The sequence below is a fragment of the Lactuca serriola genome, chromosome 5, assembly GCF_051521515.1.
Source record: "Lactuca serriola cultivar US96UC23 chromosome 5, Lser_US96UC23_V15, whole genome shotgun sequence".
NCBI lineage: Eukaryota > Viridiplantae > Streptophyta > Magnoliopsida > Asterales > Asteraceae > Lactuca > Lactuca serriola.
Genome location: NC_136412.1, coordinates 186,172,046 through 186,199,871, shown reverse-complemented (window position 1 = coordinate 186,199,871; position 27,826 = coordinate 186,172,046). Strand labels below are relative to the sequence as shown.

General features: G+C 32.2%; 1 protein-coding gene across 1 annotated transcript; it reads right to left on the bottom strand.

Annotated features, from left to right (window-relative positions):
- Positions 1–18,068: 18,068 nt before the first annotated feature.
- On the bottom strand, positions 18,069–24,811 carry LOC145053373 (isoleucine--tRNA ligase, cytoplasmic-like). Its single transcript, XM_079001414.1, has 27 exons — positions 24,178–24,811; positions 24,005–24,070; positions 23,776–23,919; positions 23,481–23,689; positions 23,127–23,292; positions 22,925–23,038; positions 22,740–22,837; positions 22,547–22,625; positions 22,291–22,449; positions 22,079–22,168; positions 21,854–21,987; positions 21,580–21,739; positions 21,403–21,486; positions 21,071–21,283; positions 20,874–20,999; positions 20,654–20,791; positions 20,477–20,580; positions 20,321–20,384; positions 20,140–20,228; positions 19,924–20,065; positions 19,741–19,804; positions 19,580–19,647; positions 19,340–19,462; positions 19,189–19,254; positions 18,800–18,911; positions 18,443–18,534; positions 18,069–18,356 (listed from the first exon to the last, which is right to left on the bottom strand). The coding sequence occupies exons 1-27, from the start codon at positions 24,709–24,711 to the stop codon at positions 18,258–18,260; spliced, it is 3,537 nt and encodes a 1,178-aa protein (XP_078857540.1). The 5' UTR covers positions 24,712–24,811; the 3' UTR covers positions 18,069–18,257.
- Between the last annotated feature and the right edge of the window lie 3,015 nt (positions 24,812–27,826).

The following is a 27,826-nucleotide window of genomic DNA, read 5'->3' as shown; positions in this document are numbered from 1 at the left end:
ATGATGAGTCGGACTTCGTTACCAATATCTTTCTGGGGGTATGCCTTAGAGACTGCCGCCCACATCCTTAACTTAGTTCCCACCAAGAAGGTTACCAAGACTCCTCACGAGATGTGGACAGGGAAAGCTCCCTCGTTAGCACATATTAAGGTTTGGGGTTGCGAGGCTTTCATAAGACGAGAGACTCACGACAAGCTCGAACCTTGTAGTGAGAAGTGTTATTTCATCGGCTATCCACAGAAGTCTTTTGGCTATCTTTTCTATAGACCGAATGACAATATTGTCTTCGTTGCTAGAAAAGGAGTGTTCCGAGAAAGGGAATTGATAAGCCAAGAAGACAGTGGGTGGCAAATTGATCTTGAAGAGATTCAAGAACAAAGCGATGAAGGAACCTCTAACACTGGCGCTCAACCCGAGGAGGAAACTCCTGTTGAACCCGTTGATGAGTCCTTACCTCTTAGACATTCTAATAGGGTTAGTGTTCAACCCCAGTTTTATGGTTTTCATATTACTACTGAAGGGGATACGTTTATTAGTGATGAAACACTAATGAATTTGGACGAACCTAGCCGCTACAAAGAAGTCATGGCAGGCCTAGAGTCTACTAAATGGAAAGAAGCGATGGACAGGGAGATTCAGTCTATGTACGACAACCAAGTTTGGAATTTGGTTGATAATGTACCGGGTCGTAAGATAGTCGGGTGCAAATGGATCTTCAAGACACTATATACAGACGAGGCCAGATGTCACACCCCGACCGTCGGCGAAAACACCGGGTAGTGTAACGTCATTTTTCGTATCACAGTTATATAACATACATTGAACAATACTTAAAGAACATACCTTTATTGATGATTAAAAGTTAAATTATTGTTTTTCCTAGTATTTATTACGTAATATCCGACTATGACATGTTTCTTAAAGAACAGAAAGATACTAGTAAAACTTCTCCTGTTCGAATACATACCCGCTTTTCAAGTTCCTGAAAACACATGCATTTTAAAATACGTCAACATAAAGTTGGTGAGTCCACAGGTTTTGACTCCATAAAATAATACATTTTTTTACACATTCAAAAGTATAGTTTTGAAAGTATCATTTTGACTCTCCAACATTAGGTATAATTGTATACTTATCAATTAAGTGTTATACCTAAACATTTCTTAATCTTAAGGTATAAGTAGGGGAAAACTTATACTTAACATTAATACTTGTATACGACAAGGTATAATGTTTCTAACAATTTGCTACCATGAGCCTGTAACCGCTGCTATGACATAATACCTCTGATAGAACAATACACTCATGATTTAACATGAGAAACAACACCGTACACTTCATCGACGCCAAAACAATAACAAATAAAAGGATAGTTCATCACTTGTTTTTGGTTGACTGTAGCTAACAATCACAAGTGGGGTGGTCAGCCCGTATACTAATTATACACGACTTCCTCGCTCACACGGGATTAACAGTTACAATTCAGAGGATTTCCGCTAAGATACCCAATCTTACTTGATGAATACAATTACTCATGTAGACTTCGACGACTTCCTATAGCTCTAACAACAAAAGCATTTTCATGTCTAAAACCTTAAGTTACTAGACTTTGCTTTTAAACATTACTCCTAACTTCATAATATTTAGGCAGTATAACAGCTATATCTTGAAGTAAAAACCAGGTTTTATCTTGACCTAAAACCAATAATAACAACATATAACGTTTCTAGTTTTATCTTGACATAAAACTAACAATAACAACATATCCAGTTTTATCTTGACATAAAACTAATAATAACAACATATAACATATCTAGTTTTATCTTGACATAAAACTAATAATAACAACATATAACATATCTAGTTTTATCTTGACATAAATCTATTAATTGCAACCTACTATGTAACTTAACATATAAAACTTCCGAATATAACTTCGGAACTATATCGCACACAAAATATATATAGAATCCTAAGTATAACTCAAGATCTACATTAATAATAGTTGTATGTATTCAAAATGTTATATTTAGAACTATCATATCTCGATTATCATAACTATATACTATCATATAGACATAATAATAACATTTATACAATGACTAACATGCGTTTTCCCCCGAAATATTAGAAAGTGGGGCCGTGAAACTCACCTTAGTAACGTGATTTTTATGATATCTAAGCGAAACAGTCAGCATGCTAGTTCGTCGGGCTCGGGATGCAAGAGGGCTTCAGCAAGTGAGAGAGGAAGAAAGGAAATGGTGTAAGGAAGTGAATGGGTCGATCTTGCTATTTATAGTAAGTTTTTATAACACTCACGTCGTGAGTGTCATAAGACTCACGTCGTGAGTCTCATGATTCACTCCGTAGACTTTCCATTTGCGTCCCTAGCTTCGGAACGTGGCCATGTGACTCCTCACGTCGTGAATTTTGGATCCCATCCTCTCGCAGCTTCTAGATTCCGAATTATGACAGAATGACTCCTCTTGTCGTGAGTGTCATAAAACTCACGTCGTGAATTGGATCTTATCCTCTCATAGCTTCTAGATTCCGAATTATGACAGAATGTCGTGAGCGTCATAAGACTCACGTCCTGAATTAGCTAGTTTAGGGTTTTTAAAAGCTAAATCTTCGGAATGCCATAACTTTTGCATACGAACTTCGTTTTTGACGTTCTTTATATGCACGCGTAGGTATTTATGAGTACTATAACTCTCTTTTAGACTTAAATAACTAATTTTAAGTCTATTTTAAATTCCTCTTATTATAGAGATTTATAGTGTTCGGTTTATCATAACTTCTTCATGCGAAGTTAGATTCGGATGTTCTCTATATTTTTGGAATCGTATGGACGTATACTTTGAGTTGTATCATAAAGGAAGTTCATATTTGTAGTAGAATTTATCATGAACTACATAACATTCTTACCACATTACTAGGTTAATATAATCACATTACATGATTGGCATAATCACATGTGATTGTCTATTGACCTATTTTGACTAGTGTTACACCAGACATGGAACACCGGTGGGCAGGATCATTTTAGCATATTAGCACTTCTAAATCAAACAACCCAAGTGGCCCTCCAAACCGGAACCCCCGTACCGAGAGTGGTTAAAAAGATATTATAACGGCATCATATAACCCATAATAATAGCCTAAATATTTATTATAAGTTCCTAATAATGTTAGTATATTAAACCATAAGCTATACTAAAGATAGGGTAGGTATAGCTCACTTACAGCGGGTTTCCTTGGAAACCGGGCTCAGCCAGAGCAGAGTTTCTGAGCCGGAGGCTCTTCTTCGGATACGTCAGGCTCTCCTGGGCTTCCGACTCTTGCTAGGGGGTTCCCTAGGCTTTTCGGGGGGTTTTAGGGCTTAGAGAGAGAGAGAGAGAGAGAGTATAGAGAGAGAGGAATGAAGGGTTAAGGTGCGAGGAATGAAGAAGAGGGGAATTTCTATTTATAGGAGGTTGGAGGAAGGTTCAAGTAGTGAATTTTTGATATTCATGTCATGAGCCAGGCTGGCTACAGCTAGCCACAACCTGGTGCTGACACGTGGCATCGCACACAGGGTGGAAATCAGCCGATTTTCAAAAATTTATAATTTTCGCATATGAGCTCCGTTTTTGAAATTCTTTATATCCACACGTAGGTAAAAAAAGATCTAAAACTTTCATTTAGACTCCGTCGGCTAATTCTTGACCGGTCTTAAATTTAACAGTAGGAGGAGATTAGACTGTTAAATGATAGCGAAGAATTCGTAACTCCTTCATACGGACTTCGTTTTCGTCTGTCTTTTTATCATTGAGTTCTATTAATGAGATCTTCAATTATCATTTAGGTCATGTAGGCCAAAAACCTTTCGATCTAAAATTCGAGTTTTGGGCTGTACACTGCTAAGCCGAAACTTTGAAAAATCATAACTTCCTCATACAAAGTCAAATTTGGGCGTTCTTTTTATGGACGCTCTCGATTTAATGTATATTACAACTTTGGTTTAGATTACTAAGGCCAAAAATTATTCTATCATAAATTCATTATTTTACGTTTCCCGGTGTTGTGTCGGTTTTGCCAAAAAACTTCGACTGGTCATAACTTCTTCGTTGTAACTCGGATTTCGGCGTTCTTTATATGTACGAAATCCTTGAGACATATTCTAAAACTTGGTTAAGATTATTTATTCTAAATAATCTTTTGTCGAAAATTCGTTTTCGACCCCTATTATCTCTAAATTGACTAGCCTTGGATCTACCGGCGTTACATCCTAGTTTGGGGTTTATTTATGTTGAATGGTGTGTGATCTTTTTGGAGATAGGTGGCTATGGTGGAGGAGAATTAGGGTTAGGGTTACAGTTTATGGTATAAAGAGGAGATGGCGGTGTTTAAAACAAAGGGGGTGACAGACTCCATCACCAGTGGAAGACTCCTAAAGGATGGTTGTCCAGTTGAGACGAAAGAACATTTGGTTGATGTCGTGAGGGTGAATGGGGAAAGGAATGGAGTTTGAAAGTCTTCTAGGTTGTATCGGCAATGTGATGAAGTTGGTGGTAACAGAGGGTTGTCGGAGACTAAAGTGACCAAGGAGAGAGACGGGTGAGATGTGGTTTGGTAGCAACTTTTGTGTGCATAGGAGATTAAGGTGACATCTAAAGAGAAGGTAATACCGTAATATACATTTAGGTACTATAAGATAAATTTAGATACATGTATACGATAAAGCTTGTAAGCTTAATATTATTGTACATTATATTTAAATAGTGATACCTCTTAAATTTTAAGAAATGTTGAATATATATATATATATATATATATATATATATATATATATATATATATATATATATATATATATATATATTAGTAGAATACCCGCACGATGCAGCGGACGGCGAATAGTTTTCGTGCGGAAGACATTAAGTTCGGGGTGAAGATTTCATTTTCAACATTTATTTTTGGTGGTTCGCAAATGATTTCATTTTGGAAACATATGGTATTCCATCGTATTCCAATGAAACACAATGTATCGAAATAGTTAATAACCATTAATTACTTTAATAATATTTTTATCAAACATCTGGTTACTTGATCTTAGCGGTGTAGTCATAGGGTTCAATCGTTTAATGTTTAAGTTTAAGATGTTAATGTTTAGATTTTAGCATTTAGGGCTTTTGGTTTTTAATTTTGCTTTTAGCATTTAATAGTTATGAATAAAATAAATTTATATTGTATTGACACATTTGTATTTTATACATCACTCGCATCTATTAATCGTCATTGGTGAATGTTTATGGCTTATAGCTTTCCGATGGATATAGATTGTTTCACTTCATAACTCATCTGCATAAACACTTCAATTGCAGTCATTTGGTATTGATTTTTCCATTTCACTTTATTTTTTGTACTATGACATTCAAATTTATTTTCAATAAGGACTTTTTAAATCTACCCAATAATGTCTAGTTGTATATCTTGTTGAGATAACTGAATAGTTTTTTGAGTTTTTTTTTAAAGTCAAAATTAACCATAATCAAACAAATATTGTTCGATTTAATGTGTAATTTGGTTTTTGGTAAATGGTTCCAATTGGTTATTTTTTTCGTTCAGTTATTGTTCATGTTTTTCTTTTTTAGCATGACTAATTGAATTCGTTAGCCATGTCAACAAACCACTAAATATTTTTCTTTAATTAAAAAAACATTTTTCTTTTGTTTCACCATATTTAAGTTTCGGATATATATTTTTAGTTTGTTTTCAGATTTAATTATCTTTTTACTTGTAAAATATAATATTTGTATGAGTTTCTATAACTATTTTCATTTTTATGAAGTTCCAAAACTACTTTTTATTTTTAAATAATTGGTTAAACTATAAAAGTTATGTATATTATACTACAATGTCGTCAACTCGATATGAGTTTTCAAAGAAAGAATATGTTAAGAATTTTAAGTAATAACTCCAAAAGAAATTATGCGGTCATTTCCATAGAGATGATAAAATCATATTTTACTTAATTAAACTTTTATCAAAATATTTTGGTTATAAATAGGGTTCTGACCACCTAAAAAGTAAACACAGCTTTATAAGTTTTAAACCAATTTTTATTTTTGACAACTCAAAACCACTTTATAGAAAATATGTATGTTTATATTGAACAATATTTAACTATTTACAAATTATATTAGCGAAAATAAAACAAATTATCTTTGCAATGTTAATAATTTGTATTATCTTTTTATTTACTTTAATTAAACTGTGAAAAAATAAACCTTATTTATTTTAAAAATTATCTTTTATAACGATAGGTTTAAAAGAATTTGAAATAAAATAAAGTTTTTTTTTTCGGTACAATCAAAAATACATAAGAAAATATCTACATCTACATTATTATATAAAGTTTGCCTAAAGAAATATATGAATGTTCTATAGAAAGTAACTAAATTATGACCCGCATTAAACGCAGAGAGCGCATAAAGAAAATATAATTGTATATAGATATTGCAAAATAATTATAAGAAAATCAAGGTTATTGGTATTATTGAAATGTGTATAAAATATACTGAAGTTGGTAAATATATATATAGTCGTTGAAGGACCTCTTCGTAGACAATATTTTTTGTTTTATTAGTTGAACGATATTATTCGTCATAAAGTACCTTCAAACTTTTTTTATTTGTGACATAAGAAACATCTATATATAGCTAATCATGCACGAAAACGGGTCTACGCAAGTATAATCCAACATTGACAATGTACTTTCAAAATACATTGTTATTTCATGGTTATATTGCAAAATAGAATTGTTTATTTCAAAAAATAGCAACTTATTTATGTTTATTCGAAAAGAACCACATAAACCCCTACAATATTAAATATAAAGACACTATAACAAATAAATATAAAAATAGTTATGTTTGCTCGATTTAGATATTGTCTGTGACTCATTGAAAATGTCAAAATACATAATTAGCACACAACTTACTTGTTATTATAAGACGAATTAAACAATTTAAACACATGATGATGTCTTTTTTTATTTTATAATAATGATAAAGTAATGGAAAAATGAACGATTACTTCAAGACATATGCGAACGTTTGAGTAAGATCGATGGTCTTAATTGTTGAGTATTTATATATCTTTTACATATAGCTATTAAATGGTTATTCAAGATGAATTAAAAGTTCATTGCTATTTCTTACCAATTTAGAAGTATATTTCGATCATTCTTGCATCAAATAAAAAACATATAGGCTCTTTTAGTATTACTACAATCCTACTTTCATATAAAATTACTTTTTGCACATGAGACCAAACTCGGTGTTTTTGTAGCATTATTATCATCCAATATTATATATTCTTGATAGTTTTGAAAAGTTCGTTGCAATTTCTCATTTCTTTTTGAAATCGTTGTTATTTATTGTTGCTTTTAGAAATAAGTTTTAGACTACTTTTTTGTATCATACCAAATTTGAAGGTTATTTTTACATTATTACCATTGTATATGTTCCATTTCATTTTTATTATTTGAATATAGTTTTTGTAGTTCAAAAACGATACAAATATAAAAATATTGACTATATATTAACCGACTCTCTATAATGTATAATGAAAAATCAAGACTATAATCATAATTTATTGATGTTAGTTAAAATATAATTTATTTTGGGATGAGGTTAGTTTTTGGTTATCTATTTGGAAAATATAATATGTATTCTGCATTACAAGTGCTTATCTATTAAATTTAACATTTGTTACTTTAGAATTTTATTTTGGATTGATATAGTCATGATCATCCCATATTTAATACCTTGCACCTTTACTACCTGCTTATTTGCATTCATTAAATCAAGATTTAACATTTTTTAAAACAAATATAGACAAGAAACTATTGAGTTACTATTAAACTCAATGGATATACTAAAAGGTATATGAGACTTGCCTTTTGTGAGATCAATAATACCAAATTAGACCAGTTTTTGCAAAATAATTTAAGAACCGACGAAAACCTGATTGCCCAAATATATAATATCATTATTTAAGTCATAACATGTTATATGCTGACAAAATTGAAAATTTTAGCCAAAATTATGTTACATGTCATCAAAGATTAAAAAAAAGATCCTTTAAAGTTGGATGAGGGTATTAATTTAAAAATCATCTTTCGCTTTTCGTTGGATGTATTTTTTTGATGACAGGAACAATTATCAATCAAAACATAATCTGTAAAAATTATCATAACCAAATCAAAGATCGCTTAATCAACAAAATAGAATTCCACAGTAGTAGATGATAATCCAGTTAGAACATCTTTTTTTAAAAGAGCAAGAAATTGACAATTTATTAGACTCTTATCACGCTGATAAAAGTCATAACAAAGTGCAATAGATTGAATCGATAGTCTACATTCCACATATCTAACTTGAAAAAGTGTCTATCCGATGAGACTCTTGTAATCCCACTCGACGAGATCGAGATCAACGAGAGCCTCAACTTCGTGAAAGACCTTGTAGAGATCATGGACCGTGAGGTCAAGCAGACAAAGCAAAGTCGTATCCCTATCGTGAAGGTTCGCTGGAATGCCAAGCGAGGACCGGAATTCACTTGGGAACGTGAGGATCAGATGAAACTGAAATACCCTCACCTTTTTGCTTAGTTGTTTGTAATTTCTTACTTGCTTAAATTCTAATTTCGGGACGAAATTCCTTCTAACGGGGGGATGATGTGACAACTCGATATTTCGAGACAATGTAATGTAAAACCAATCAAATCTAGGTCAAAATATAGCTTTCCTAAAATCTTATTTGGGTTAAATAAAGTAGTAGGAATCGTATCAAGGTTTTCGTACATATAAAGAACCCTAAAATCTGACTTCAGATGAGGAAGTTATGAATTTTTGAAGAAATTCTTTAAACACGTCATTTTAATAAATAAATAATAAAAATAATTTCGAAATTTGCCAACGGAATCTAAACGAAAGTTGTAGATCTTAGTCTCACCTTCGCGTGGATATAAAGAACGTCAAAAACGGAGTTCGTATGAAGGAGATATGAATTTTAGAAGTTTATTTAAAATAAATATAAATTTAATTATAAATTCCCGATATTATCTGAAGGGGAGTCATCGGATAGGACCGGAGTACGCCCTGCGTACCTTCGTACGCCCCGCGTACTCAGATCAAGGGCCTCGGATCGTCCACGTCGCCCTATGCGAAGCTTCCGACCCGCCCGTCCGACCCGCCACCCCGTCCGACCCGCCCTCCCATCCGAAGTGCGTAAGCAATGACGTCCCAGTACGCGCTGCGTACCCTCGTACGCCCAGCGTACCGAGGCGGTTCAGCACCCCTATAAAAGGGATGCGAGGCTTTCCGAAAATTTTGCTCATTCTCTCTCTTTCTCTCACGATCTTGCCTCGATTTCCGTGCCCGTTCAAACCCGAAGCTCTAGTCTTTTTGCTCAAGTCCCGAGGGTCGATTTTACTCCCGAGATTCCCGAGAATCCCGAGAAAAATCCGTTTTCCGAGACGAAACTCTGCCCGGTTTTCCATCTCGCTTTCTTCAATCAATCAAGTGAGTTCATACCCCTTAATTTACCTTTTAAATGTTCTATAAATTCTTTTATATGCTTTCAAAGGGGGGATACAAGTTAAATACTTATAGTTATTGCTTCAATCACATGTGATTGCATTAATCACATGTGATTAATAACTAGGGAAACCAGTGATTTTATCACTGTTCAAACTGTCTATCAAACTGTTTTACTTCAAAATGTTTTACAAACCCATTTACTTTTCAAATTTATATTACAACTGTGATTTAAACAAATGTTCCTTATACTTAAACTGTTTTAATCAAACCTATGCCTTCAAATTGTTTTATAGATTGACATCAAGTCGATCTTTCTTTAAAAATAATACTTATGTTTCAAATGTCTTATAAAAACTTATTTATGCTTTTATATTATAAATTGCATGTCCATATATGTATAGATGTATAAATAATGTTTAAAGGGCTTAGGAAGGCCATCCACCCTATTTCCTTTTTCTCGATTTGGATGTGGTCTGGTGGGATTTCGGGTGACCATCCGAAGGTCGTTTCAATATTAATTATATATCCAATATACATATATAGACATAAAAGTACTTCCATATTCATACGTACTAGCCACATCATTAGTGAGTTACCATTGGGGTAACACAGGATCATACTATTACATCTCTTAGATCAATGAGTCAGTTCATTCATGAGTCTATACATTACATTACTATGAGAACATATACAACTATACTAGAACGAGGAACATTACCCTCACATTAATACGTTAACAATTGTGATCCACTGTATCGGAGCATGCCTTAAATGTCATGGCCCGAGTTGTAAGCAGAATTCTCTTGGAGGGAGAGCGTTGAGTTTGCGTATAGATCTATACTGGATTGACTATCCTACACCTTGCTGCTAGCTACAGCCGGACCTGCAGGTCTGCGGGTGCCAAACGTCATTCCGTTATTACGACCGTTCTTTATGTCGTTGTTATCAGTCGATAGTATGGTGCAATTATCACATTATACCTTAATATAAATCCGGTTTAAGGTAGTTAGTACAGCAGTAGTTCCTATAATACAAAACTACAGTACTACAAGGATTTACCCATTACATTTTTAGTGATAACCTCACTTAAACTTCAATGTACAAACTATATTTTGTTAAAAGATAGTTACGCTTGGGAAATTTCACACTGTTACATCAAACAAGCATAGAAAACAGTTAAGCCTTGGTAGAAGGCTACTTTAATAGAAAATATAAGTTTTTCTGAGAGATTCAAACTTTTACAAACACTTACATATATTTTACAACTTATACCTATGACATGTTCAAAAGTTTTTGATAAACAAACACCGACATTAAAATACTTATGAACTCACCAGCTTAATGCTGATAAACTCTTTCAAAATAACTTGTATTCTCAGATCATCAGTAGACAGGTACCGATGCCAGCTTTTGAGATGATGGAGCGCATTCTAGACTCATCATATTATTATTTTGATTTACGTTATATATTTTTGGTGTCTAAAACTGTACAGAACATGCTTGTATTAAAATTATATATATTTAATGCAATGGATGATGTTGTTTGCTTATTTACATTTACTGTGTTGTGATACTTTACATGACGTCCTCCGCCCCAGAACGTTTCCGCCGTTCTTGGTTTTGGGGTGTGACATCAATGACCTGGTTTGGACTCATTTTCTCCTGATTGAAAATCCTAGCATTTCGGGCTTTCCAAAGACTCTAGATCATCCCGTAACATATCATTGTAAGTATTTTCCTTTTCTTCGAGCACTGACTCCAGTTTGATGCAAAAAGTAAGAGTTTCTCCGTGCTATCAATACATCCCGGATTAGTACCACACCAATTCATGATCCAATTACGCACTGTAACTGCTAACTCACACTGAGTGAAAATATAGTCTGCTGTTTCAACACAATTCAGACAATATCCACAATTTATTGATGATGTTTGAACCCCTCTAACCTCCAAAGCATGCGCTGATGGGATTCTACCCCATTTGGCCCTCCAGACAAAACACCGTACTTTGAGTGGGACTTCTTTCATCCATTCAACTTTAGGACCAGGTAAGATATGGGTAAATTCGTCCAGTTTATTCCTGAAAGCCTCCACCGTGTACAACCCATTTACTCCGATTGTGCAACTCCAAGTATCCGGTCTATTTGATATACGATCTTGCCCCAACGACGCTTCGAGATGGCTTAGGTTTCGGTTCAAGTATGGTGCCATGGGGTTCGACTTCCAATCCCATGTGAATCCATCGTCTGATATACGATCACTGACTCGACATCTTTTCCTGCAGTCAATGTAAAATAATTCCAGGAACCTTGATTTTAAAGTTTCGTTTCCCCACCAAACATCCATCCAAAACAGTGTGTCCTGTCCATTCCCAATCGCCTTTTTGAAAATATTGTTATGTTCCAATCCAACTTTCTGAACTTCGTTCGAGGCCCCTGGTATGTTATTCCACACTCCACATATATTTTTCTTTGAAAATTGGTCGGCTGCCCGCTTCTTAAGATTATGTATCCCATTGATGACCTTACACCACAAGGCAGATTTGTCCACTCTTAGTCTCCACCACCACTTGACCATAAGTGCAATATTAAGATTGCGAAGAGATCCCACCCCAAGTCCACCTTTCTCAAGTGAAGTAGTAACTCGCTCCCACGATACCCAATGAATTTTGGATCTATTTTCAAGCCCACCCCACAGGAAATGCCTTCTGATCTTTTCCAGTGATTCTATCACCCCCACCGGGGCTTTAAAAAGAGATAGGTAGTATGTTGGAAGATTACCCAGGACCGCTTTTAGCAACGTCAACCTGCCTCCAAAAGATAACGTTTTTGCTTTCCAAATTGAAAGTTTTGTGTTGAATCGATCAATTATAGGTTTCCAGTTCTTTTTTAAGTTCATATTGGCACTTACTGGAACCCCTAAGTATTGAAAAAGGAGTTTCCCTACCTCACATCCGAGTATGTTTTCCCACCGATTCATTTCTCCTAACGTTGTGCCAACACCAAACATTCGCGATTTGGTAAAGTTAACCTTGAGACCGGAGGACGCGTGAAAGCATTTGAGTATTCTAGCAAGATTTGTGATGTTAGTTCTAGACCATTTGCCAATGAAGATAACATCATCGGTGTAGAAAAGGTGGGAGATTCTAGGTCCGCCATTGGGTATTTGTATTCCAGAGAAGAGACCTTGCTCGCATGCTGACTTGATTGCCACACTTAATCCTTCCATGGTTGTGATAAAGAGAAAAGGAGAGAGCGGATCTCCTTGACGGACGCCCTATGTGAAGCTGAACTCTTTTGCTGGGGATCCATTAACAATGACAGAAGCGCGTGAAGATGCCAAACATCCTTGAATCCATGCCCTCCATTTAGTTCCAAATCCCATCTGGGAAAGCACCGTATCCAAATAATCCCAATTCACCGAATCAAAAGCCTTGTCAAAATCAACCTTGAAGAGGAGGACCTTTTTCTTGACCTTTTTGGTCCACGAAAGAATTTCATTTATTATCAGGGGTCCATCAAGGATGTTCCGGCCCTCGATGTAAGCAGATTGCATTCTATAGATTGGTTCACTACTTTGATGTGAGGCGTTCTTTGGGACATACTGCTCAAGCTAATGGAGATGTGTTTACTCTACACGTTGTTGCAAAACAAGCAGCATCAATGACAAAAGCTAGTTCACATACCTTGAAATCTTTCAACCAAGCGCAAGGAATATTTGAGGTGGTTACTCAAAAATGAAAAAATGTGCAAGTAGTTGATTTGGAGAAAAAAACTTGCACTTGTGGTAAGTGGGAAATATATAAATATCCGTGCTCTCATGTATTGAGTGCATGTGCATTTCTTTCTTTATATACGAGTCAATATATTCAACAGTTTTACTCAATTTTTGAGTATTCAGCTACTTGGGCACCTGAGTTTTTCCCGGTTCCTCATTAAGCATATTGGCCCGAGACATCTATTAGACAAATGCTTCCAAATTCAGAGCTAAAACGAAAGGAAAAAGGTCGTCCTCGCTCGACAAGGCTACGAAATGGAATGGATATTAAAGAAGGGAAAAAGGTTAATCTTTGTGGATTGTGTAGACAAAGCAGTCATAATCAAAAAACATGTCCCTCTAAACCTAGAAAACGACCTGATGTGTAATTGTGGTTGATCAAGTAGGATTTATTAGAATTTTTTTAGTGATGTTTGATTGTATAAGATTTATGCAAGGTATATTTGTATTTATGACCTTTGATGGCTGTTTTTAGTTTTGTTACATTTGTGATTATGCTTTTATTCATAAAAGTTAGAAAAAAATGAAATTATATGTTGTTTTGTCAAGAATTAAACACTCGTTGATATAGAATTATTAAGAAAAAATAACATCCTCAATATTTATTACTTGATAATTTAGCTTAAAATTGTTTTTAACAAGTTTAAGTGATTTTATTAATCACTCGAGCAAACATGCTCTTAATTAAAAACTATTTTAACAAAATAAAAAGAAAAAAAACTTTGATATAATAAAGACATGATCATTTCTTTTAATTTTAATTTTATATTTTAAATTCATACTATAAAAATTATGGTGGATAGATATTATCTATAGCTCATTTTTTTTATTGTAAAACTAGTTTAAAGTAAGTAAAAATTCGAGTGAAATTGATTTATGTATATTCCATTTAATTTAAATTGGTAAGTAACTATAAATACCAAAATACCATGTTTTGGTAATTATATTTGGAACCACCACACATTTATAAATATTTTTAAAAATTAGTATGCCTTAGTACAAAACTCGTTAATAATTTGTATTATCTTTTTATTTATTTTAATTAAACTGTGAAAAAAATAAACCTTATTTATTTTAAAAATTATCTTTTATAACGATAGGTTTAAAAAAATTTGAAATAAAATAAAGTTTTTTTTTCGGTACAATAAAAAATACATAAGGAAATATCTACATCTACATTATTATATAAAGTTTGCCTAAAGAAATATATGAATGTTCTATAGAAAGTAACTAGATTATGACACGCATTAAACGCGGGGAGCGCATAAAGAAAATATAATTGTATATAGATATTGCAAAATAACTATAAGAAAATCAAGGTTATTGGTATTATTGAAATGTGTAGAAAATATACTGAAGTTGGTAAATATATATAGTCGTTGAAGGACCTCTTCGTAGACAATATTTTTTGTTTTATTAGTTGAACGATATTGTTCGTCACAAAGTACCTTCAAACTTTTTTTACTTGTGACATGAGAAACATCTATATATAGCTAACCATGCACGAAAACGGGTCTACGCAAATATAATCCAACATTAACAATGTACTTTCAAAATACATTGTTATTTCATGGTTATATTGCAAAATAGAATTGTTTATTTCAAAAAATAGCAACTTATTTATGTTTATTCGAAAAGAACCACATAAACCTCCTACAATATTAAATATAAAGACACTATAACAAATAAATATAAAAACAGTTATGTTTGCTCGATTTAGATATTGTCCGTGACTCATTGAAAATGTCAAAATACATAATTGGCACACAACTTACTTGTTATTATAAGACAAATTAAACAATTTAAACACATGATGATGTCTTAATTATTTTATGATAATGATAAAATAATGGAAAAATGAATGCTTACTTCAAGATGTATGCGATCATTTGAGTAAGGTCGATGGTCTTAACTACTGAGTATTTATATCTTTTACATATAGTTATTAAATGGTTATTCAAAATGAATTAAAAGTTCATTGTTATTTCTTACCGATTTAGAAGTATATTTCGATCATTTTTGCATCAGATAAAAAACATATAGGTTCTTTTAGTATTACTACAATCCTACTTTCATATAAAATTACTTTTTTCACATGAGACCAAACTCGGTGTTTTTCTAACATTATTATGATCCTATATTATATATTCTTGATAGTTTTGAAAAGTTTGTTGCAATTTCTCATTTCTTTTTGAAATCGTTGTTATTTATTGTTGCTTTTAGAAATAAGTTTTAGACTACTTTTTTGTATCATACCAAATTTGAAGGTTATTTTTGCATTATTACCATTGTATATGTTTCATTTCATTTTTATTATTTGAATATAGTTTTTGTAGTTCAAAAATGATACGAATATAAAAAATATTGACTATATATTAACCGACTCTTTATAATATATAATTAAAAATCAAGACACTATAATAATAATTTATTGATGTTAGTTAAAATATAATTTATTTGGGGATGAGGTTAGTTTTTGGTTATTTATTTGGAAAATATAATATGTATTATGCATTACAAGTGTTTATCTATTAAATTTAACACTTGTTACTTTAGAATTTTATTTTGGATTGACATAGCCATTGATCATCCCATATTTAATACCTTGCACCTTTACTACCTACTTATTTGCATTCATTAAATCAAGAATTAACATTTTTTTAAAAAACAAATATAGACAAGAAACTATTGAGTTACTATTAAACTCAATGGATATACTAAAAGATACATGAGACTTGCCTTTTGTGAGATCAATAATACCAAATTGGACCACTTTCTGCAAAATAATTTAAGAACCGATGAAAACCTGATTGCCCAAATATATAATATCATTATTTAAGTCATAACCTGTTATATGCTGACAAAATTGAAAATTTTAGCCAAAATTTTGTTACATGCCATCAAAGATGAGAAAAGATCCTTTAAAGTTGGATGAGGGTATTAATTTAAAAAACCGTCTTTCATTTTTCGTTGGATGTATTTTTTGATGACAGGAACAATTATCAGTCCAAACATAATCTGTAAAAATCATCATTGCCAAATCATAGATCACTTAATCAACAAAATAGAATACCACAGTAGTAGATGATAATCCAGTTAGAATATCTTTTTTTAAAAGATCAAGAAATTAACAATTTATTATAATTTTATCATGATGATAAAAGTCATAACAAAGTGCAATAGATTGAATTGATAGTTTACAATAATAATAATAATAAAATGAAGCCCTATCAGAGATAGAAAAACCTAAGGATGAGACAAAAAAAACACGTAACACTACAAAGTTGCAAACATCAAAAACACATAATGCTAAAAATCTAGAAAAAAAAAATCATGTATTTAGAATGTAACATGACAAAAAAATCCAAAATTACAGGAAAGTATATGAAATGAACTAAATTAACATGTATTTAGATTATGCAAATTATTTTGAATAATGTTTCTTCAAAAATATATTTATTGTTGTTTCATACCTACATATACAGTTTAATAAAAAAAAAATTAATTGTAATTATGCAATTTGATTCTAACATATAAAAACGACCACATAGAAAATTTAAGAATCAAATAAAAAAAATTGTCTATAATATCGTAAATTTTATATTTAAGGAAATAAGATCATTCTTAATTTAGATTCTAACTTTTTAGCCTACTTTTTATATAGTTCATGTAGTAATATGTAGGTAAGAATGTTGATATTAAGTGTTGTATATTGTTGTTACCGATAAAAAACTAAGTTGTAGTTTAAATTAAAAGTTCTTTTTTCATGGTAAGTATGTTGCTATAATTTGAAAAAAAAATAATAACATAGCTATTGCAGTTTATAGAGGTTGTTGAGGATCGAGTACAAGTTATTAGGTTAAACATTTAATATGAAAAATTATACATTGTTGTTTTGTTTGAGTTAATGATGTAATATGTTAAACCAAAAAAACCTTATGTGATGTTTTATGAGATTTCAAAAATAGAAACGTAATTTTCTTAGTCATAGAAAACAATCTTTGAAATGTTGTATTTACTATACAGAAACATATACAAATTAGAATAATTATAGTTTAACCCTTTCTAGATTAAATTGTTTATAAAATTCATCACCTTGATAGTGAATAAAAAATAAATTAAAAAACATTTACAACACAAAAAAAATCACAACATGTTCCTGTTAAAAATGTTAAAAGTCATTCCTAACTTTATTTTGTGATTTCATTCATACGATTTGAAATTCATATTCAACACAGAATCGCATTCAACGCATTCAAATGATCATGCAGGCACGGTGTAAATCTTTAGCACAACCTTTCATCTAATCCATTTTTTGGTTCATCACCTTCATCTTTTTCACAACTACTAAATTCGATAACTTCTGAAATGATCTTTTGTAGATGTTCTTCAAAATCTGTTCTCCTTAAGGATAATGGTTTCTTTCCTTTCCATTGAGGTATTTTGCAGCTTTATGAAAGTGTTACTCCTCTTCCTCTATATTGATGTCCTCAAAATATTACTTATTTTGAAAAGTTGATCTGCTCCCTCACTACATTTTTTTGCTTATTCTTCCTGTATTCATTTTTTTTTTGTTTTGATTCATCAAATTCTTCTTGTACTTTCATGTTGGGCATGGAGATATTAAAATATTGTTAATACTTGGATAGACAAAGATATTTGTATGAATTTTGTATCGGTGTATGAATATTGGTTTACAGAAATCTTAACACAAAACGAAATCTTTATCAAATTAGAACTTAAATCAAGCAAAATCTATTGACCCCTTGTGGTTTCTATGAAACAAGTTGTGTATATAAATTAAACCAAAAAACTACCAAATCTATAAAAACAACACCATCATACTATTAGTCTATTACAATGACCAAAACACTATTATATTCATCAATTGTTGTTAGTGGTTGGGGAGTAATAAATCCCCAACAGTCAAGAACACATGTTCCCCCAAGACCACATCGACAGCTGGCTGATTTTCAATGCAATCCACTTTAATCTATAACACAATGAAAACTAATTAATCGTTTTTTAAATTTGGAAAATAAATAATAATTAAAAAAAAAAACTTTTTGAAAACAAAACCTTGCAATTTCCTCGTCGAAATTCTAATTTCAGATTGGAGTGGTCCCTCGATAACAAATATACCTTCAATGCCTCTGCATATTTCGCATTCCCTGTTTTAAAGAAATAGATTTGTGCTTTATTAAAAAATTATTATAATTTGTGCAATACCCTGCATTTTTTTTTTATGAAATTTGTTAAAAGGAGAGTGGATTGCAATTTGTGTAAGACAAAAAAAAAGGTGTGGTTTTATCACCTTATCCAAACACGCATCTGCATCTTTCATAATACTTGTATATTATAATTATATAATATATTAGTTAATCATGAAATTCATAAAAAAAAAAAAGGGAGCAAATTAAAAGAGAGAGAGTTGACCTGTATATAAATGAAGGATTGCATTATCGTTGAATGTTAAAGTTGGTGTTGACAAAATGATCTCAAAGTCACAATTTGAAATATTGTGGTACGTCTCCTTAACAACAATTACCTACAAAACAATAATTTAAAAAAAAAAAATGTAAACAGTAATTTTCTCCAACGTATTACACCAATATTCTAGACATATTCCATTTTTTAACTTTTAAAGATTTCCAATAACAATTGGCTTTTTACAATACAATACTATTTACTTTTTTAAATAACTTTGAAAAATAAAAAATTAATTCAATATACATCATAAATCGGTATCAATTTAATTTTAAATATAGCATCACAATTCACAAGCAATAATTATTACATATAGTAATGTATGTGTTAAATCTTACAGCATTGTCAGGACACAGACGATAGTCAAGTAAAGGAGAACCTATCGCCTCTTTTATGTATGCTTCCTGCAAAAAGGTACAAATAATAATAAAAATCATCATAATAATAATAATAATAATAACAATAATAATTATTATTAAATTTAATGACCTGAGATTTTAAAATTTTGGAAGAGAGTGATGTGTCTTCATCCAATGACTTGAAGTAGACCTCCACAATGTCGGTGGGTTTAAGTTTAGAATCTTTCCTTAACTTTTGGATACGATTAACAACCTATAAATATAATAATTAAGAGGAATTTTCATCAGAAATTAAATTAATGTCTCAAATTAAATAAATTATAAACCATAATTATCTACCAAATGTCATTATCGATTTAGTAAATAATACCAGACGAGCAAAACCAGCTTCAAACAAGGAGTCATCAGGGCGTAAGTCCAGTACCACCGTTACATCACCTAAAAAGTTATAAATAATATTTTAACAAAAATATTAAACTTTTATTTTTTTTTTTTAAATTACAAAAAAGATGTCACGTCACGTTTCCTCACCATCAGCATATCCACCCATTTCCTCTTCAGTCACCCCATCAGGGAGTTTAAACTCACGAATGATCTACAAGACCAAAATTCCATTTTAAAAATATCCATGTACTTTTTTTTCTCTCTTTTATTAACATTTTGTACTTTGAAAAATCTACCAAGAGTGAAAAATAAACAAATGTAACAAAGTACCTTGATATCAGAGAGCTTTAAGCAGTGATTAGCAATAGTAATTTCTCCTGATTTTTCAAAAGACAAAATTTCTTCCTGTGACATTGCTTTAACTGCTTCAGCAACTATTCGCATTGACTTCCCCAGTCTTTTTCCCAACACGCTACAAAATTAAGCATAAATAAAGCTCATAATATTTTTGAAAATAAAATTGTGCTAAAAAAAAAATACAAGTACCTGAAATTAGGTTCAGCACGTAAATAAGCATACATCAAAGTATCGTTACATGGCACAATAGATAAAACATTGAGCTCTTCTAACAAATACTGTTGTGAAAATTCAACCAAATTAAATGAAGGGTTAATTTAATTACCATTTTGCCATTCAAGAAAAACAAAATTAAAACCCACTGACTAACCTCTCCCAGTTTTCCAGTAATGTCATCAAGAAACTCAGCATCGGTATGTGCAACAATCATTTCTCTGAAACCATTTAATAATTTAGTCTAGGTTATAAAGAAAAGGGTAATTACGTAAATAGTTGTAAAAGAGAGAGGTGGAAATTACTTAATTACCTGAGTGGAATTTTGAGAGATTTATTGTGTAGCTCACGAATATTACGTGCAAGATCGATAACTTTCATCATTCTTTCAACACTTTGTTCAATACGACTCCCTACCTGTAACAATATAATTAATCATTAAATGCAAGAATTAAGGAGAAAAGATTGCTATGAAAAGATTTGTATAAACCTTTCTTTCCACTTTAGGGAAACTACAAAAGTGAATGCTTTCCTCTGATCCATTAACCACTTTTCGCATGTTTTGAAAAAGAACCTCAGTGAAGAAGGGTGTGAAAGGAGCCATTACTTTACAACAAGTTAAAAGCACCTATTGTAATATTATATAAAACCAATTAAGTAAAATTAGATTATTATGTGTGATGATTTAAATAGAAAAATGAAAAACATACATGATAGAGAGTTGAAAGTGCAATTCTGCAATCTTCTTCTCCAGTTCGACCTTTAAGTCTTTTACGATTAAATCTTACGTATATATTGGTCAAATTGTCAATGAACTTTAAGAGATAAGGAACAACCTGTGAAAGTAGTATGATATAAGTGTTTACATATTTATATGTAAGAATATGTTTGTGTATAGATATATTACTGTATAGAGTCGATAGGAATCCATTTCTTGTGTGACAAAATGAACAAGGCTTTGAGTAGATGAGTTGATCCAATTATCAAGGGAATTAGGTGAGTTGAGAAGAGTGGTTGAATTATGAGGAATAAAAGGTGGAAGCCCTTCAACTTCAAGTCTTTTTGCATTTTGGATAAGGAATCTGTACGCATTATACCATGGTAAAAGTACATCTTTCTTCTGCATATGTAATCAATCACTTAAAAAATTAGCAAAAGTAGAGAAAGAGAAGGTGAAATTTTGTAAGAGACATTATGGTAAAAAGAGATTTAATAAGGTAATAAAGATTGATTACTAACAACATTATAAACTCCATCTTTTTTGAAACGTAAAGGCTCTGCACGCACTACTGGAGAGTTTATAATGTATAACCTTAGTGCATCCTGTAAACAAACAAATTTATAATTCCAGTCATAATTTCTGAAAATGGTTAAATATATGTTAGGGTTCAAGATTAAAAATTTTCAAGAACTTACAGCTCCATATTCATCAATGACTTCCATAGGAGAAGGATAGTTCTTCAATCTTTTACTCATCTTTTTACCATCTTCAGCCAAAGCAAGGCCATTGCAGATGAGATTCCTAAATGCAGGTTTCTCAAATAATGCAGTTGACAACACCATCAAAGTGTAAAACCTGCCATTTTTTGTTTCAAACATAAAGAGACATGAATGGATGCATTTGTTACAGGTTTCTGAAATTATATCAAAATGAAAGTAGATGAAAGAAGAGAAGAGAAGAGAAACAAACCATCCACGAGTTTGATCTAAACCCTCTGCAACAAAATGTCCAGGGAAATTCTTTTGAAAGAATTCTTCATTTTCAAATGGGTAGTGGATATATGCATATGGCATTGACCCACTTTCAAACCAACAATCAAATACCTGAAATCATGCAACAAATAATATTAATTCATCAATCAAGAAAATAATATTGCTCTTTATTCTGAGAATTAAATATGATTCATTTTCTTACATCTTCTACACGATGAAGCACACCAAACTTTTCACCACGTGGGCTAGGAATTGTGATGTGATCAATTTTGTGGCGATGTAAATCAGTAACCTGTGGGAAGAAATGATAATATTATATACTTTAAAACAACCACAAAAGTACATTGTAATTACATATTGGATTTATAATTTTATATCCAATACATGATGTGTGTAGTTACTAGTTATACTTACTTTGACCCCTGAAAGTCTTTCAAGTTCTTCAACAGAACCAATAACTTGAATATCTACACCATCTTCACTGATCCAAATAGGAAGAGGAGTTCCCCAAAATCTGCTTCTACTAATCGCCCAATCTCTTGCATTTTCCAGCCAATTGTGAAACCGTTTTTCCTGTATTTTTATGATGGAATGGAATTGCAAATATAATGGAATGAGTCATTCCATTCCTTTGTTGACTAAATCATACCAAACACTATAAATGACCTACCTTAACAAAAGCAGGAACCCATTTTGTTTTCTCATTGTTTTCAAGCAATTGATCTTTCAACTTTTCCACTGCTACAAACCTTGACCAACAAACAAGAATAAACTAATTATGATACCAATTTATCCCATTAAAGATAATAAAGATGAGAAGGGTATTCACGTCTTTTGCACAAAAGATGAGTATAAAAGTTTACCAGCTGGGAACTGCTCTGTAGATGAGAGGGGTATCAGATCTCCAACAAAATGGATATGAATGTGTAAAGCTTCCAGATTTGACCAGTCTGCCCTTATCCTGCATACATCGATAACAAAAGGTAAGGAATAATCATTTTACATAAATGCCCCTTTTGATAATTATATAACATTCAACTATTCTTGCCTTCACTGCTTGAATAATATCTTTATCTGCCTCTTTGACATATCGACCACTGAAATCAGTAACTCTTTCTGTAAAGCAGCCATCATCATCAACTGCCATAACTAGATTTTCTCCCTGGATATACAAGAAAAAGTATGATCTTGTTATTTGAAAAAAGATATAAATAAAGATACAATGCATATGTGATCAGCATATTTCAGACCTTATGAATGATTTGATTTTCCATACAAACACGATAATCATCTTCACCAAATGCTGGAGCACAGTGAACAATTCCAGTTCCACTATCTGAAGTTACATAATCATCTGCAACAACTCTGAATGCCACATCTGAGAATTCTTTGAAATAATCAAATAATGGCACATACCTGCAACAAATTGGATTATTCAAGATTTAGTTAATGTGCCAATAAACAAGATTAAGTTGAGTAAAAAAAGATAATGTATTCCTTCTCAAAGTCATTTAGGCTGGACAAGATGATATTTTCTGCTGATAAGGATGAGGAGGACATTAACATCTTTTACACATTCCATAAGGGAGAACAAACACACTTACTTTTTACCCACAAGTGAAGATCCTTGAAATTTATCCAACATTTCATAAGCAACCACAGAGTTTTTAGCCTTTCCACCATTAGAACTAGATCCCTTGGTTTTGTCATCCACAGCTCCATTAGGTGTTCCTTTTTTTGCCTTTTCTACTGGAAGCTCTGATAATCGAGATTCAGCAACTACATAGATTTTTCCATTCGATTTGCTCTTTACCTGGTTTCATTTATAGACTTAACATCAACTATTTCTTTCACTCCAAAAATCAAAATGGAAGTATAGATCAACTCTACACTGCTAACCTTCACATATACAAAATTTGAGTTGACACAAAGTGCAAGATTGCTAGGGAGTGTCCATGGTGTGGTTGTCCATGCAACAAATGCAGCACCATCTTCATCATCAACGATTGGAAATGTCACCATTATTTCAGGATCAGGTACTTCCTGCTCTCAACAAATTAAAGGTGATACTAAGGGGTTTAGAATTGTTTGAATCGCAATTAGCAAACAGGAGAACTTCAATTCAAACCTTGTAATTTGAATTAGCTTCGAAATTGGACAATGGAGTCTTGCAACCTGTACTGTACGGCATCACCTGTTACACAATTGATAATACAGGAAGACAATTAAACGTTTTGTAGAGTAGATAGTGTATTGAATTGACAATGAACAGATCACGAAACGCTGAATTGAAGAACTAACCTTAAACCCTCTGTAAACAAGGTTTTTCTTAAATAACTGAGAAAAAACCCACCAAACACTCTCCATGAAATTCAGATCCATCGTTTTATAATCATTCTTAAAATCAATCCACCTCCCTGTTCTTGTAATTACCTTCTCCCACTCCCCAACGTACCGAGTAACAATACTCCTACATTCTTCATTATAATTGTCAATCCCCATCTTAATCACATCCTCTCTGCTCTTAATCCCCAGCTTGACGTCAATCTCGTGCTCCACCGGCAACCCGTGGCAGTCCCAACCGAACCGCCGTGTAACGTGGTGGCCAGTCATGGTCTGGTACCGAGTGACGATGTCCTTGATTGTTCCGGCAAGGATGTGGCCGTAGTGAGGGAGACCAGTGGCAAACGGAGGCCCATCGTAGAAGACGTATTCCGGTAGGTGTTTGGTTTTCTCGAGTTGGGTTTCGAATGCTTTGACTTGAGTCCACCATTGTAAGATCTTCTCTTCTTGTTCTGGAAACGAGAAAGCTTCGTCTTCACATACATCATCCATTGCTTGCGAACTGTGATCAAAACCCTAATCGTTATGAAAACAGAGAGTGAATGAGCGACAATGTGAGGGTAGAAGGTAGTAAATAATGTGCATGCAGGGTTTTGGTTCCAGTGTAGAAGATGGTAACTTGCCAAAAATACAGGCTAATGCCAAACATAACGTATTCCCCACGTTTGTCTTAATTGTTCTTTTCCCATTCTCGTCGATTTCAAAGGATTTGGTTGGTAGATTGAAATTTCTTTTTTTTTTTTTTTTTTAATTTGATGTGTGTTTTGTAAAAGAATTTGAAATTTAAATAGTGACTCGTAACAAAATTGTTTTTTGCTAACATTTCATAAAAATACGTTTTAAGTTAAGCACAGATTTACATGCAAAACAATTATATAAAACAATGTGAACCTTGTGTGATGTCTAAAAAAAAAGTCAAAGATCATCCATTGTCTGTAAAACCCAAAATAAATAAATAAATAAATTGAATATAAATAACTGAATAAGCTAAAATTAGCCCTTCAAATAAAGAATTATTCCAACTTATTGTATGTAATATGAACTAAAGACCCATAAAGATTTAAACAAATAATGCAGAACACAAAAAATATTATAAAAACATTATAACAAAAGTAGCAAAGCAAAACATAGAACACATGTACAATAACAAAAATAATTACGGAGGATTTTATGCATAGCAAAAAAATTCTTTTTTTTTTCAAATATGTACGTTATCCCTTTTGTATATAAGTTATGCCTTATATGAAGGACCTACCCATGGCAAAGTAAAGAAGAAATATAGAAAATAAACAACTAGAGTAAACATGCAGAGGAGAGAACGAAATTACTAAAATGAAACATTTACTTCATAAAGATCTAAAAACAACAATAGAGAAATTCGCAGATGTTCGTCGGAAGGCTAATGGGTGAGAAGAAAGGTAAAATATGGAATGTATTTTTAATTTATGTTTGCAGGTGTTTGATTGATAGAGGAAAGTTTTTTTTTTTTTTTTAGAACTCAAAGTTGTGTGAGAACTAAAGAACTAAAAAAATCTGTTAAAGTTTTTCAAAACTAAAAGCACCACCAGACCCCTATGACCTTGTCTAAGCAATTCGTTCCATAAAAATTACAAAAAACGTTTTGCCTTTTTCTTTTTTTGTTGTTTTGTAATGAGCATATATGCATATTTGAATGTCCCCATTTGAATATGAATGTGTGCACATTCAAATGTGTATGTATGCACATTTGTACTCTTCGGGTTTTCCCTTTTTCGAGTACTCCGACTTACAATTGGCCTAGACAAGACCCTAGGGTCATGTTGTGTTATTAGTTTTGACAAAAGTTGATTGGAATTTTTTTTTTAAGTTTTCATATAAACTTTAGGTCTGACCATAACTTAACCCCGATTGATATTTGTGTGATTTAATAAGGGAGTTATGAGTATTTATGTCAATTTAGTTGTTGATCGGGAATTTAATTGCCTTGAGTTTAGGCAAGTTTCTAGCTTATATTAATAGCATACTCCCACCTAGACCTAGATGTCATGATTCGAAGATAAAGTCATAAAACTAACAAGACAACCAGACTTGCACATTAGAACTAGTACCGAACCAATCTCAAAAACTATCTAGGGACTGAACTGATCTGCAAGTCTCAATTCCCAATTTTCACTAAACTATCATTCCTGAGCTAGTCTTAGATTGGTGTTCAACATACAAAAGTCAGTCCAGAGTCGGCTAAACCGATCTCAACCTATCTGAACTGATATCTACTCAAATAAAATACTTGGTTTTTGGGTCAAGTAAAACATAACAGAACAAACTAAAAACTGGATTATGCCTTCGAAAGCTATCTTGCCTAGCACATGAAATAGTGGTTTATATATGTAACACCCCGTGTTTTGGGCTAGAATTTTTGAGAGAGAGAAAAAAAAATCAGGGAAGGAGCTTCTTTAGGGCGAGAAGGGGTTGTCGAAAGAATAACCAAATGATAAAAATAATAACAATAGATCATGTTACTAGTGAATATTTAAAATATAATAGAATTTTAGTGTCGAAAGAGTATTCTTGTCAATCTAATTGGTCGGAAGTTGGACACAAACTTTGCATCAGGAATCTTTGAGATTAGAATAATAAATTAAGGATTGCACGCACCCTCAGGAAAACTCCCCGAATTATAAAATTAAATTTGAGAACCAACTGCATCACATTACCTTCAACAAACCAAAACCTTTTTAAATAATAGAAAGTGAAACCATCCGGACACAGGGGAATTTTCAGAGCCACAATCCCAACCAACACATTTAACTTCTGCTCACGTGAAAGGTAACGCTAACCAAGACGATTGATCCACCAAAAGGCACCATCGGAACGTTGTGAGCATGGTTGGCTGAGAGTGCCCACTAGCTAAGAAACAGACCTTGAAGTGTTCAAAAAACTCTCTTTTGACAATCTCCGATTCGGATATCCAAACCCTGTCAAAGAGCCCCAAAATAGTTCTAGTCACTTGGTCTTGATCCAAGAATTAACTCCATCCATTTAGTGTCGTTCACACATCACATGTCCACTACATAACAATTAATAGCTTAGTTATCTCAGCCATAGCTCTTCATCAATCATCATCAGACCCTGCTTTTTTGTCAACGTCAAAACCTTGAGAACCCAAATCATTTTTATATTCAAAATCAAACTGTAACTTGAAAATCAAACTGTAACTTGAAAATCAAAATTAAATGGCAATAAGAAGTGTAAACAAAATATTTACTCATTGATTTTTCAGTTTTTCAAGTTCTTGAAGATGAAAAACAAATTTTAGCATATAACATTCGCAAGTCTTTTAATTGTAGCTCACCTCAAGAACATTTGAAATAAACATCAGATACATAATGAACAACTATATGACACTGGTATTGGTTTACCCAAAAAGGAAATGCTTTGTATGAAATATTCTGTATAAAACTATAAATTGAACCAAAATGTTGCAAAACTATTATAAATAATCTTAATAAAAAGACAATGACCAAAATGGACCAAACAACAAAAACAACACTAATTGACTACATAAATTCTAGTGAAAATGACTTAAAAAGCTACTAAGTAAAAGAATGTTCAAAAAACACCATTCACT